Source organism: Myiozetetes cayanensis, unplaced genomic scaffold, assembly GCF_022539395.1.
Source record: "Myiozetetes cayanensis isolate MyiCay16 unplaced genomic scaffold, myiCay2020 scf4, whole genome shotgun sequence".
Taxonomy (NCBI): domain Eukaryota; kingdom Metazoa; phylum Chordata; class Aves; order Passeriformes; family Tyrannidae; genus Myiozetetes; species Myiozetetes cayanensis.
This window is the reverse complement of record NW_026087631.1, coordinates 50743217-50758216: the sequence shown is the minus strand read 5'-3', so window position 1 is coordinate 50758216 and position 15000 is coordinate 50743217. Positions and strand designations below refer to the sequence as shown.

Sequence of the window (15000 nt, the reverse complement as noted above, 5' to 3'; positions counted from 1 at the left end):
AAGCAAAAATAAAAGACACACTCTGGAGAATATCTAGTATTGAACACATAGTGATCAATTAAATCAATGACATTACACACAGTAATAATACAGTATATCTCTCAGACTGAGTATAGTATTATTTAATCCAGTGTCTGGTATCAGAAACTTCGATCTGATTCATAAGAAAGACCATGTCTGAAATTCCAAGTAAAATTTTCTAATTTATTTGAGAAAAACAAGTTGAAGGTTCTTAAGTTTCAAGTGAAGAGTTTGTTACGAATTAATTCATTTGATAATATGAGACGTGTATTTTTAAGGCTTGAACATAATTCAACATCACAAATACTTATAAATGGACTTCTAATTAAAGAATAGATGAGAAATGATATTTAAAAAGGTAGTGTCACAGTAGGCATTTTTTTTCTTTCAAGCTAACATTTTTAGAAGTACGTGGAAGCAATTTCTGAAAGGACATAATAGCTTTCAAATATTTGATGTAACACATCACCTGCCTATGCAGCAATTTTGCATCAACAGAAAAATAAAATCAAGTAGAAGGGGGGGCTGTCTTTATTTAATTTCTTCTTCTTGGCTTGGCAATAGTTAGTATCTGCTGATGAGCAGCCACACTCATTTGTAGATCTCTGAGTGCTTTCCCAAGGTGAGTAAGCATCATTATCCTCATTTTTCAGATGGAAAACTAAAAGATTAAGTTACTCCCTTTAGATCCCACAGCAAGTAGTAAGCCAAAAATAGAACTCATTTTCCATATGTAACACCCACTTCTGTATCCACTGGACCACACCGCCTTCCCACAAGCATCAGTCACACCTAATCAGCTGCTTAGCTGAATTTTGGGGCGGTACTAAGAGAACGTTATTTTTTAACTCTTAAATTTAAGACTATGCCTTTTCACTTGCTTCATAAACTTTCCCAGGCACCTTACTAACATGATATTATAAAAAGTGGTTTCAATTATGTCTTATGCTAGTTACAAATTTTGTAGAGCATAGAGGAGGGGAAAACAGAGACAACAAAAATACTTTTAACTGTTCCACATGGAAAGACACCACCTTAAGAAATGAAGCTGGAGAGAAAATCATGCAGAACTGCAAAAACATCTCTGCTTAATATGTGATTGCGGTCAACACCAAAACCAAGTTATAAGTACACACAGGAATGGGATACATGTAGGCTGTCTTGTACCACACATCCCTTCATCTCCCCACAACAAGCTTTCCCACTTTCAACTTGTACATAAATGGTAGGTTTCAGAAGAAGTATAACTGAACGCAAAGGAAAAAGTTCTCTTCTGATGAGACAGCAAAAGGATAAGACATTTCTTACAGGAAGTAAAAAACAAGAGGGCAAATGCTAAACTATAAAAAATAAGCTTGTGTTATCCTAATACAAAACTACAACGGCAGCTGACAGAAGAGAAGATGTGGCTAACATTGAAAGTTGATTTAAAACCACCCCCTTTTGCCTGAGTAAAAAATCTTAGAAGCATCCTTAAGAGGGTATGGATATATTTACAGAAATGTGAAATAATTATTGAAAAATAGTGGTAGTTGATAAAAACCTCTCTGAGAACAATGGGCAGAAGACTGCCATTGCCCACAGTCCGCTGCTATCACAAGTGATTGCACTACATCTCTTTCATGACAATAACAAGTTAACTTTTCTTCTGATGCAGCCATTCCTGAGGTAAGCACTCAGACCTGGGCTTATATGAATGATAAATGTATATAGTTAAAAAATAATTCCTGCTAGTAAAGCTCTGAAAAAATAAAACTCATGAAGTTGAGTACATGCCAATAACTATTTGGAAGAAATACTATTTATTTCTCTACTGTAGGATTTTGAAAATTCTTAAAGACCTCATGCTAACCTTTCCTAAACTACAGACTAGAGTCATAATATAATCTATTATTGCTATTCTTGTGTTCCTCATACTTCTAACCAGAGATGCTTCAAACAGAAGCATATACTTCAGAGTCCGTCTTAAGACTTGTTACAGTGGAATTAGAAACAGCCTAAATTGACAAAGCCACCTAAATACTAAGACTTCCCCTGTAAAGACTATGTCAACAACTTAGAAACTAAAATACGATTAAAGGTGTTCTCCAAGTCTGACAATTTCTCTAGTTAAATGTTGAGGGAGTTCACGTTTACTATTTCTCAAGGAATTTTGTAAGTGTACTCAATTTAAAATTAAATGTATTTATCACCTGGTTTGACAGGTCTGCAGCTTGACCTTGACTTTTGACAAAAGCTATTATTTCTGCTTTACGCATCACCAGTTTAAAGAAGTTCTCAAAGCGGATCTCAGTCAAAAGTTCTTTAGAAGACACAAAACAGAAAACAAGATGATTTACTTCTCCCTTCCCAAACAGTTTCTCTGGAAAGTGAGTGGTAAAACAATAAAAACATGCCACTGGTATTAACTACTATAATGAGAAAACACTGGACATACTAAATGAAATCTGAGTAAGTTAAGTGGTATCACCTACAATTATACCTAATTCCAAATGCACAATAATTAATAGCAACTCTAAATTGTTGCATCAAATATTTTTATAAGTACCTCCACACTACAAAAGTTTTTTCCCCTTATTTGCTACCTGCTTTTTTCTTGAGCTTCTCTTGGTCACCCTTGACCTTTTCCTATTTGGAGCAGGGAAACAATATTCTCCCCTCAAATCCTACTCAACTCTGCCTATACATCCACACACTTTTTGCTCCGTCCAACTGCTGCTACCACCAAAGTTCATATCCAGCTGTCAGTTCTTCCTTGCACTAACACCCTTCTGAATCACAACGGATTTCCTGCTACCAAAGTGGTATTTCTTTCTCACTAATTCTGTTTATAAAAGTACGTGTCATTTTTATCAGTTAATTATGCTATGCAGCATACTCAGGGCTCTCCACATTTAGGACAGCAGTTGCTTGTACATTTTTACTATCTAAAATCCTAAAAAGAAAAGAACAGGTGGTTGAACTTTTATTTCCTCATCAGCTGTGACAGGTAGGAACAGATGATCACTCCCCTCTTCAGCTTCTCTGCATTACCACAGCTCTCCTCTCTCTCCTCTCACCATTTCTGCTCAAAATATTATTTCCTGCAGCAGATTATAACCCTCCCTGTCCTTATGTCAGTCGTGAGTTTTGCTATGAATTTCTTCCTTTCCCACTTCACAACCCCCCTTTAGGGGGCAACACCTACTTCCAGGTTTTCCAGTAACTGCTTCACCCAGACAGCTTGCAGTTTTCTCTTGCCTCCTGTTTTTTATTTGCACTGCATCTTCACATACCTTTCAAGCCTGAAAATTATCCATCTGAAACTCAATTTACACCAGTTGTAGTTTCCCCAAGCACTTAGTTTTGACTTCACTTGCATGAACACCTTGAAAAGCCACACAGAAGCCTCTGGTGACCTCAGTTACCTGGTTCAGTTGAACCTGAAGACAAACCATAAAAGCATGCATATGGATTTACTACGCTTTGCATCTAGTTGGAAGAAAGTTATCCATGAACTACAAGAGAATTTTTGTTTTTCCTGGAACAAACTATAACATGCACGTGTGGATTTATATGAGGGGGAAATGTGCTATATGTAAACATGAATGATAAAAACAAATGAGCCACAGGACAAAGCATTAGGTTGTGCACTGCAATTTCTATTCAAGGATATTTTCATTTTGAAGGTTTTACCATTACTGTAAAACCATTCTTGTATTTATGCTTTCTATAATGTTCAGCAGCTATGAATTTGAAGCTGTAAGTTTTCTAAAAGCTGTATCCAATTACAGTGCTGAATGATTTGAATAATAGACTGCTTGACACATTCCAAGATAAGTGGCTGCTACATTTCCTTGATATTAGGGTCATATACTGTACTTATCTATTTTTACTCTACGCTTTCCATTGCCTAGTAATAAATTAATTTCTCACTGTTAGTTTGGCATGTGCCCTATAGTTATATTCATTTTCTCTCTCACTGAAGGAAGAAAAGGTTTTCTAAAGTAGTTTTAGAATTAGTCATCACAGATTAAATTCAAAATACTGTTTTAAGAGGGACATTCCCACATAAAGCTGCTTTTATATTTTCATTTTTAGAAAATTACCCAATAGTACTGAACAACATGGGACAATAGTCATTTAACTACTTGCATGCATGCAAGACTTTTTACAATATATGGATATCATTTGAAAGAACGATTTTAACATTAGTTTTTAATTTCTGTTGGCCCCTGGTGCAGAAAGCTCAGAAAAGAACCTCAGGTACACCTGCAATTATCAATGGCAATGGCTTAGATCTGAAAAACAGAATACAGACCAAAACATGTAATCACTATCCAGGCTGCAACAGTTAGCTCTTACATGATTGGGCCGTTTCCAAAGCAGGGTGAATGTTCCAGCTTCTTTGTTGATTACCAGGAACTTAGTAGTATCAAGGAAGAGGCATTTTGCACAATCAATGTTTTCATAGGAACAATTTCTAGTCTTTAGCCTACACCTTCTAGCTCCTTCTAATACCTCTTTTTCTTTGAAGCACCCTGAAGAACGGGAGAGGTAATCAGCAAATGAACAGTAGCAATCATGAGGAAAACAAGAATGAATATGGGAGTAGAATATGTGTTCATATACTGATTATGAAAGGACACTGGCAAGCAGGGGGTGTTCTCAAGCCTCTGATATTGCTGATTGCTATCTTTAACTTATCCTCAAAGTTGATAATTCTGAAGTAAAGCAAAGACACTAGAGTCATTCTTAAGCTAAGAGCCAGGAAAAGATATGACTGCTTGTGTTTTGACTTGTTGAAGCCATAAAGGATGGCACAGAGCTAACTGTGGGATGGCAATCAAAAAGTAACACCACAGCTGCAGTTAAACACAGACTTATCACCTGTATACTGCACTGCAAAGTAACACGGAAGAGAATTTCTAGCATCTTCAGACTGTATGCCAGATCAACCACTACACGTCACGGGAAGTGACTGCATGTTCATGGATTGTTACTGCTCTGCTTGAAATTTACATTACACCTCAGTTTTCTTAGGTAAGGCTAATATCCAACAAATTATCAGAAACCCTACTGTTTCAACACCAAATTTTGAAGCCTGTAAACATGAAACTCAGTGATAAGGTAACATCATCTATTTCTTGAGTCAAATCATTCGTGTAGTTTCCTTTACGTAACAAGTATTTGATGTTGCAAATTATGGCTCCCAAGACTAACACAAAGTAGTTCACCAGTGATTTTCAGAGTTGCAGTGTAGGTTCTACGTATCAGACTCATTACAAACAAGGTCAGGCTGAAAAATGCCTCTGACTCTGGTGTTTTTTCTGGTGACTTCCATCCACTTGCATAAGGAAACATATCCTATTTTATACCACTGCAATTTCTTATTCAACTGCAAATTTACATTGGATATAAAAAATGACTAAAAAAAACTAACCAAAAAAAGAACAAACTACTATCCTTTTCCACAACTAAGAATGCCCTCTACTTCCATGAGTTTGCTAACCTTAATTATACCTATAGTTTTGAGATTCCCTAATGGAAAGTGCTACAAAGCACTAACAGAATGAATCATGACACATGCTGATACACCACTGATTGTAAATCTATACCCTTTCTATTTGCACCCTGGGGCTACGCTTCATATACTCATGAAAAATTACTTCCAAGAAGCAAAATGTCATAATTGGAAGCATGTATGGCAAACAAACAGGTTGAGTATTACCCAGTTATGTGATGTTCTTGTAGCTTGTTTTCCATACTGCAGCACGTAGATCATTTGAAAGATTTGTATAGTTTGGATACTTAATTTGAGAATTAAAGTTTCCCCAAGGCAAAGTAAAAGACAGCTTGAAAGAGAAGGTTAAAAATCCTTGGAGGCATCCTTCTTAGACATGCAATATTCATACTTTTCTCCACATTTCAGAATGTAATTACAGATTGAAAAATGCTGCCAGACTTGCATGTAAACCAGAATTTCATACAAGATCTTTACAGATGAAAGAACTTAAAAAAGAGAAAAAATACTTTAACAATGTTCTCAAAATATGTGAAAAGCTTAAATTAACACCCACCCCACCTTATAAAGGCTACTTACATCAATGACAGATGAACTTGACAGACTTAATCCCTCTAAGTCTGCTGTTAAACTCGGAGACAAAACAGCTGCTGTAGGAAATGCCACAGGAGTTTTCACAGGACAGACTACAAGTAAAAGGGCAATTGATATTTAAATTGAAAAAATAATGTAAATACTGGGAAAGAAAATTATACTTCATTAAGCAAAAAAAAAAGTTCTACATCTTGATTTAATTATTCTAACCTTTTATTATATCCTTGTATATATGTTTCTTAATCAAAGATTATTTTTTCAGACATACAGCCTCAATACTCAACATAAACAATGAAAATACAACTGATACAAGTATAGACCATATATACCATTTATATTAAAATATTTTCTCCTCCTTTTCCATTTCCCCCTATTTTATCCTTTAGTTTGATACATACTTTATATGTACTTTTTCATTTACAAGTGCAAAGTACATGTTAATGCTATTCTAAGGTACTGCACCTATAGAAATAAACTTGAAGAAGAGTACTGAAATCCTAGCCAAAGAACAGTGCCAGCTTTACCTTACCTTTCCAAGAGTACAATCTCACACTGTTCTTCAAAAACGTGAATTTAGTGTCTTAACATAATACCATAACTGGCACATAAACTGCACAATGTTGTACAAGTAACATCCATTAGTGCCTGAGAAAATAAGCCCACTTTAACAGAAGACAAGTGCAAACACATAAAAATTCTCAAAGTAAATGTTTTACAAATCAATACATTCTAAAGTTTGAAACAATTTCTCAATTATAAAAATCAAACAAAATCACGTATTGTAATAACTGTGCTTAAAAATAACTTGAAAGTCTAAGCACTTATTTTGTTTTCTCAGGAAACTGGTACAACAAATGAACAGAATCAATGTTTCAGACACTTAAAATTCATTGAATTAATGGAATTGAATTTATGCCATGGGAAAAATGAGGCTTTAATCAACATACTTACAATCATCTAAATCTAAGAGAAATACGTCTTGCTTATTTGGAGTTTTTCTATCTTGTACTGGTTTTTCTTCTTTCTGCCAAAATACATAAATATTTCATCTTTCATCATATCAGCAAAAAAAAAAGTCTTTAATACTTTTATAAAGCAAAATGTGTTTTCACTGCTCTCATAAAGCAAAATATATCCATTTTCAGGGCTTGGCATTCAGAGAATTCACCTAGCGAGAAAGATTTCTTTATATAGTTAAACTGGACCTAAATTTCACAACTGAATATCTGAAGACAATGTGTTCATTTAATATTAATCATTGTGGCTAAAAAGAAAATTCTAGCTGACAGATCAGACACTTCTGTTGAGACCACTAACAGAGACAGCAGCTTTTTTTTAAGACAAAAAAACCTGGGTACTAACAGTTCTGTTTGAAGAACAGGTCAGAATCCATGCAACAAGAAATAAGTGTTATTTGCACTTATCTAGGAGTATGGAATCCTGTCCAGTTATCTACTGGGATTTTACTTAATTGCTGGACAAATAACAGTAAGTTGATTTTTGTCACAAAAGAAGTTCCAATTTTAAGCTTTAAGATGAGTTCTAATAATAAGAATTGGCAGTAGTATAATAAGAATTGGCAGTACTTTTTAGACTAGAGAAGAAACACAGTTATCTCAGTAACTCGGCAAATAGTATTTCAACAAAATTTGTTTCAATACACCTACATAAAGAGTTCTAAACAAATCTAGTAAGAGCAAGTGCTGGCCATACCTACAGAGCATTTCAAGACCGTGGTAATTCAAGAAAGAATTTAGTGTGTCACAGCTCAGTATAGACTGCCAAGAGGGTGGTTTAGTGTAAAGAATTGATCTTTGGACGTAGCCACAACAGTTTTGTCATCATGTTGTTCCTACCCACACTTAAGCATCCTTCATTTGGGTCAAGCGAGGAATCCTTCTGACTTTGCTCTTGCTGGCTCACTCACCAAACAGAAGGCTTTGCCATTCTTTTAGAAAATGCCTTTATACCTTAAGACACCGTTCACTACCCGAGGTACTGGAAGTAATTTAAATACAGTCTTTCAAAGAGTCACACTTACATGAACCTTCTAGTTCAACAGTTTCCTCCTCAATAGTATGTGACAGGCAAATGCACATACATAAAAATATTTTACCATTTCTAACAAATTAACAGGTCTAAATAAATCAGCAAAACTCCTTATAACCATCTGGGCCTCTATTTCTTGGGCATTTCAGCTATTCATGATATAAACTTCTACCAGAGCTTGGAGTCCTCTCAGAAACTCAGCAGCTAGAATCACTTTCTTTAGCTATCACCATAGAATAAAATGACACCTCTTTTCTCAAGGTGCAATCTCATTCTTCTGGTCTCTCAGCCTCATGGTCAGCTGCAAACTAACAATAATGACAAGTGTATTTTTTTTTTCCAATTTTGGGGAGAAATTCCATGGTTCCCTCCAAAGAACATGAAAGGAACTAGCTAACATTGTCACTATTTGAAGCCATTGATGTTAATGACTACTACTCTTGACCTCAGCCATGATGACACTGCAGATCATGTTCTCCCTATAAATCCATGGCTATGGTGCCAATGTTATTCCATCTTATATATCTTGTCCAGAATTAGTGAGGGACTCTTATGCAGAACCCACTTCCTTGAATTCCGGTCTGTTCACAACTACCAGACTTTTCTCTTAAAGTGTGTTTATTAGCAAATCATTAAGCCTCTTTGGCTATTCTTGTTTTAAATCTGTGAAATAAAGATAAATAGTACACTTCATAAGCTACAGGTTCTACTTGAATTACTCATGTTTATAAAATCTCAGAGCAACAATTTTGTAACAATCCTTCTAATGAATTCCAACTCATTTTATAGCCCCATTTGGTGAATATTTAGTCCAGAATCTTGGGGTTAGCTCTCACCTGCAGCACTTTTACTATAAACTATGTATCAACTTTTTTCCTAAAGTAGAAACTCTTCAAAAGCCAAAACCGACTAAAGGAAACACACTTAAACAGAAGACAAATATATTTTAAAAAATCCTCAGTTTCTGAACTATTTCACTCTCTGTCCCCACTTATCCATAAGATACAGTTCTACCTTCAACTATGACAAAGGTTCAAATGTTATTTTTAGCTACAGTTCAGTATTTGCTAATTATTTCAGCAGAGATGGGATTTCTTCATTCCCTTTCATTATGTAGCCAATTAAAGTCTACAAGAAGTGGCTCACCCACACGAGAGGTGCACAAGGACAAGAATTTCATATGTTTCAATACAACTTTTTAAAACACTAGGAGTCAGAGCCAAGGAACCCTTTCACTGTTAATCTGTTTACTGGAGACAATTAAGATAAGACATTCTATATCACAAATAACATGAAAAGTATGCTTCAGTTTGTTTTTTTCTGTTATTTATTTTGCCATTCTAGAGTTGTTACTAAGTATATATCACAAAGCTTGTTATATACTTTCATAAGACAAAATCTATTTCTGCACTGATATTATTTTGACTCTATTACATAACGTATCTTTAAAAATGAGGGGAAGACTATATTTATACTATAAAAACAAGCAAACAAAGACCACCACCAAGTAGAAAACAAAAACAAACCCAAAACCAAACCTTACCCTACCATCTGGGAAATGTAAAATCAGAAGCTAATTAAATCAACAAAAAGCTAATGCTAAAGTATGATCACGTCTTATTTTCTATTTCAGTCAAGTGTGTCAAGCTTAAGAAAACACTCAGCTACTTATATGTGTGTGTGCATGCTCTATATACACATTAACACACAAATATTTTCATACTCATATGTATTTCTATATATGGGTATACACATTAACTGTGTACAATTCTGTACAAAACACCAAAGAAATCTATTTACCTGAGTCCTGCCCATTACAAACATAATTATTTTTTTAATTTGGTTTTTTCAAGAAAAGAAAATTGATTGGCTATCTAGGAATAATAAATAGCCAATGACTGCAGATATTTCTATTGAACAAAAAAAGCTTTGCATTTGAAATCAGGACAATAAAAATGTTCTGACGTGTCTGACATTTCTCTGTAACATAATTTTTCATCTTTTTTTCTTAAAACTAAGTCTACAATATAACCCAAACAGTTTCCTACCAAGAAAGCCCACTATGGGAAAAGCAGAATACTAAACAAAGAAGTTAAGGTATATTCCATCAAACATTTCTCCATTTGCAATTCATCTTGGTAATAGAGATAGAACCTGGTAAATGCATATAGGACTTGAAGCAGGAGATTTCTCTTGCTCAATGCATAATTCATGTGCTCCGCCTGCAAAGTGTGTAAAATGAGAATTTCACACCGCAGCATGAGCCATGGAGCTGCAGAGAAAAGGCAGATGAAATCATATTCTGCTGTGCGAATTTTATTTCTTATCCTCCCAATATTTACACAAAACCATCACTGACAATCCAAATGCATTGACAGATCACCCACTGTTTCCATTGTGTTAGCACTTGAAAAGAGATCAGGCAGAAAGATAGACAATTTGTTTTTGTATATTTTTTAAATAGTGGATCAGGTTTTTAACAGCTGAGTGACTGTATTATACTTGTATAAGGAGGTCAACAGTAGCTGATTTTAAAATCCCACTGTAGAGACACCTATTTATACATGCATCATCATCAAATCTGCATTTTATCTCTACAGTATTTATGCTTACAGTATAATATGTATCTGAACACCTCAAACTATCCATATGTCAAAATAATATAAAAGACTTCAGGAAAAGAGACGTCTGACTTTTCTATTCTCTGCAGCTCAATTATAGTGAACACAACAGCTTTTTCAAAACAATTCTTCAAGAGAAAAATATTAAAACATTAATAACATATTCAGAAAAATAGTCTGAAGTTTTTGTAGCCTATTTTAATGCTAGGAAATGCATGGATATATGCAGAAATTAAGCTTCCATGTGAGTGTAATTAAATCCTTTTTATTAAGAAAATTCTGCTGAACATGGCAATGGTACCCAATAAAACATATAGAATGGTAAACATCACCCAAAACATCAGCAATGTAACACAGTTCATAACGTGTGGCAAACTAAGAAACTATAAAAATAAAGCCTATTAACCACTCCTTTTATCAATATGTATTTCAGAAAATCATTTTCAGTTTTACTGGAAAGGAAGTCCTAATCAATCATTTCCCCAAATAAACTGACCACATTTAAGAATACATTGTAGCAGAATAATATAAGCAATGTCTTTTCCAATTAAAATCTATCAGGATAAAACATGCATTTCTGAGAGCCTAGCAGAAACCATCTGTTTCCCAGGTGGTCTTAAAAATAAGTCAGGAAGGAAGCAGAAAAATAAATACGTGCGGTTCTTGTAAAAGGTACCTTGACACAAAGGCTCTATATACAATACTTTGGCTATAATGTCCTATAAGGTTTGTTAACAATTGTTTTTGCTTTTCAGTTTGGAATGGGTTACGTAGGTTATCATCAGTTAGCTCCACCTATCACTACAGGGTTCAAAACAGGTTTCTCTCAAAAAAAAAAAAAATCTATTAAGCTATTTAGCATAACAATCACCTTTAATAAAAAATACCTGTGATTCTTAGACCCAACCCCCTCATCCAATTATGCATCTAAAAATAAACAAGTACCAGAAACACCTCAAGTATAAATGCAGGAATCAAACACGGTTTAAATGGAAACTAACTTCATGTTTCCAGAGATTATTATCCTAGACTGAAACAATCCAAGGGCATTAACTACCCCCCTGTCCCTTCACTCATGACCATTGCTGTTTACAGCCCATCAGCCATACCTTGTTGCTCTTATAGCAAATGTGTTAATTTCTTAGTGAAAAAAAAATTAAGCAATATAAACATTTAGCTTTTGCACACTGAGCCCTACACTACCTTTTACATAATCTCCTTGCTTCTTTTTTTGTTGCCCTGCATATAAACCCACTGCTGTTTGTTTTATCTTTTTGTCATGTTTAAATGCTTTGCAATATTTCAGCTCTACCCTTTGACTCTATTCTGATCAAGTCTTCTGTCAACTGTTTAAAAATTTTTGTTCCTAACACATTTCTTTTTAGATGCTTCTTAATCAAGTTAGACTTCAGAACTACTGCAATGTTCTTGCTCTTCTCTTAAAATCCAAGGCCTTGACAATTTTCCATTGACTTCAACAACTCAATCCCAAGCTTCTTTGACATTCCAGTTCTCATATTCAGTATATTTGACTTCACACATTCTTGACTGCTGTTTTAAAATACAAAAAGCTTCTTTATGCTAGTAGTCCTCACATACCCTGTGAAAGAACCAGACAGTTTAAAAAAACTAGTGAAGAAAATTATGTACATAGTGTTGATATCCTGAGAAAAACAGACAAATGCTGCAAAGAGAAGATACTACTGTTTGAATATGGGTTTGCAGTGGCTTCTAAGAACTAAGAACATCAGAGTACCTATCGCTTTTTGGAGAAAAAATATCGTGCTGATATGAGAAGCTACAAACTGTTACAATTAATTCATGTCCCATTTAGCATCAAAGTAGTTTATTCTAAGAGGATTTAAGTTATGTATTTTATGCTACCATTTTTTGGCAAGGTGCAGACTAGCTTCTCTACTAGAGAAAACTTTGACACAGATGTGTTACCCACTGTGGTATTTGGGCAGGAAACGATCAAGCCATGGTAACACCATTTCTCAAATGGTACAGCCTCGCTTCATCATTTTTCTACTTGGCTGAAGAAGGGAATAGATTAAAAGCTAAGCTTACAACTCAAGAGTTCCTAAACAGACCCATAAAGTTACAAAACAAAGACCATGTGCAACATAAGCTCAAGATTTAGAGAAACAGAGAGGCTTAGCTTCTCAATTAAAGGAAATGCACATCGAAACAGCTCTATAAATCATAGAATTCATAGAATCATAGAATTAACTGGGTTGGAAGAAACCTTCAAGATCATCAAGTCCAACCCTTGATCCAACCCCACTGTGATTACTAGATCATGGCACTCGGTGCCACATCCAGCCTCGTCTTAAAAACCTCCAGGGACGGTGAACCCACCACCTCTCTGGGCAGGCCATTTCAATGCCTGATTCAACCTAAACTTCTCCTGGCAGAGCTTAAGCCCATGCCCTCTTGTCCTGCTGCTGATTGCCTGGGAGTTATGGCCTTCCCTCTTAACTGTTCAAAACATACCTTTCCATCAGCATCAAATGTATAATTTCATCAAATGCAACAGTGTCTATTTTGACTATTCAGCAATCCAGTACAAGAGTTCTGACTGAAATGTCTTGGCTTAATTTAAAATGCATCAGCATTTCACTTGATTTTTCAATAACACACATCAGTATTAAAACGGAAACTTCTGAGCTACAATTCTACCCTTCAAATGTTTTTTATAAAAATACAGAAAGAAATGCACAGAAAATATTTCATAACAGAAAACTAAGTTTGAGAAACTCTTTTACTCTTCTACCCTAAAAGGTTGAGCGTAAAGTTCCTCATTTATTTATTTTTTAAATTAAAGGTAGGTAGACAAACAGAAACAAATCCACTGCTGTTAGCTTTAGATCTATAATGATAGCTTGATTCTAATGAACTGTTAAGCTCTTTTTCTTCACTAAAGTAAGCAATTAAAACTTAACTGACACATAAATGCCTCTGTGGCGCATTTTTGCATCTTCACATATCTCCAAGTCCAATTAAAAAAACACACATATTTGAAACCTTGCTATTTCATATATGTTTTAAGAAAGCTAATAGAATTTGAAGTAGTAGAACTCTTTGAAAGCTTTATTCTTATTAAACACAGACAGCAATAAAAAGTTGATTTCTCGTTAAGAATATTAATTCTAACCTATGTATACACCTGAATTATAGATTCACCAACTGCACTTCTCAATTTTCACAGGATATTTTAAAACAAAGCTAGTGTTTCTACTAGAATGTCCTCAAACTCTTAAGAGACAATGTACTAACATTTGTTTCTTGGTTTTCTTTCCTGTCAGACCCAGGTCCAGCAGTAATTATACTGTAAGATTCCATTTTAATAAAACCATCATCAACATCCATGTACTAAGCTTTCACCAGCTTAATAGTAACCTAAAAATAGATTAAAAATAATTAAATTCTATTATATAAAAATAATAGACTGTTAGAAAAAAATATTATGTTCTGTCTATAAAAAATAATTGGATTTTATTTTCTTCATCTATCTGGGATAAAAATACAATGGAATTTAAACAGAAATATGCTTTTTGTTATAAAAATACTCTTACTTCCTTAAACTATCAAACTATTTTGGGATTGGTCTTTTTATAAAAAGTAAAAAAATTTTTTTCCTAATTTCTGCAGTTTTTTGATATCATAAAACTACTACCATCTCCATTCCCACAGAAAGAAACATGTATGGACAGTTAAATGCATGTTTTAATATTTCATAGAGGTTTTAAAAAAACATATTTTACCTTACTAACCTTAATAGAGGTAGCACTTCTAGATCTTCCAGACTCAGAGTCACTTTTAGAGTCTGATTCTGATTTGGAGCCTGAAGAACTTTCTTCTGATGAAGAGGACTCTGTATCAGAGGAACTGGATGTGCTTCTCTTCTTGGAGATCCCCTCTGCCTTCTTTTTAATATCTTCTGAATCACTATATATTTAAAAAATATTAAGAGACATGTAAAATCACAAAAGAAATCTTTTTAGGCAATATCCTACATCAACATTCCAAAGTTTTATTAAATGAGTTTAAAGCAATGATTTCTTCATGATAAAAAACTCAGCTATGAATGAAGCAGTACTTAAGGGTACTCAAAGTTGTTCTATAGGGCTACACAACATCACATATAATCTGAACCAGTAAAACAGCCAAACAAAACACATTAACAATTTGCATGCATCCAGCTTGTGA

General features: G+C 34.4%; 1 protein-coding gene across 4 annotated transcripts in view; it reads right to left on the bottom strand.

Moving 5' to 3' along the window:
• Positions 1 to 15000, bottom strand: part of AP3B1 (adaptor related protein complex 3 subunit beta 1) — a 150426-nt gene that overhangs the window by 47188 nt on the left and 88238 nt on the right. For 3 of the 4 annotated variants that reach the window (XR_007630479.1, XM_050328755.1, XM_050328753.1), the window contains exons 20-22: positions 14556 to 14739; positions 7070 to 7142; positions 6104 to 6210 (exon numbers count right to left, since the gene is read on the bottom strand). Coding sequence is in view for 3 of the 4 variants with exons in the window: in XM_050328755.1 (XP_050184712.1) it covers positions 6104 to 6210; positions 7070 to 7142; positions 14556 to 14739 (364 nt within the window). In the remaining variant the exon portion in view is untranslated. The remainder of the gene's footprint in view (positions 1 to 6103; positions 6211 to 7069; positions 7143 to 14555; positions 14740 to 15000) is intronic. The other variant, XM_050328754.1, reaches the window with a different exon arrangement.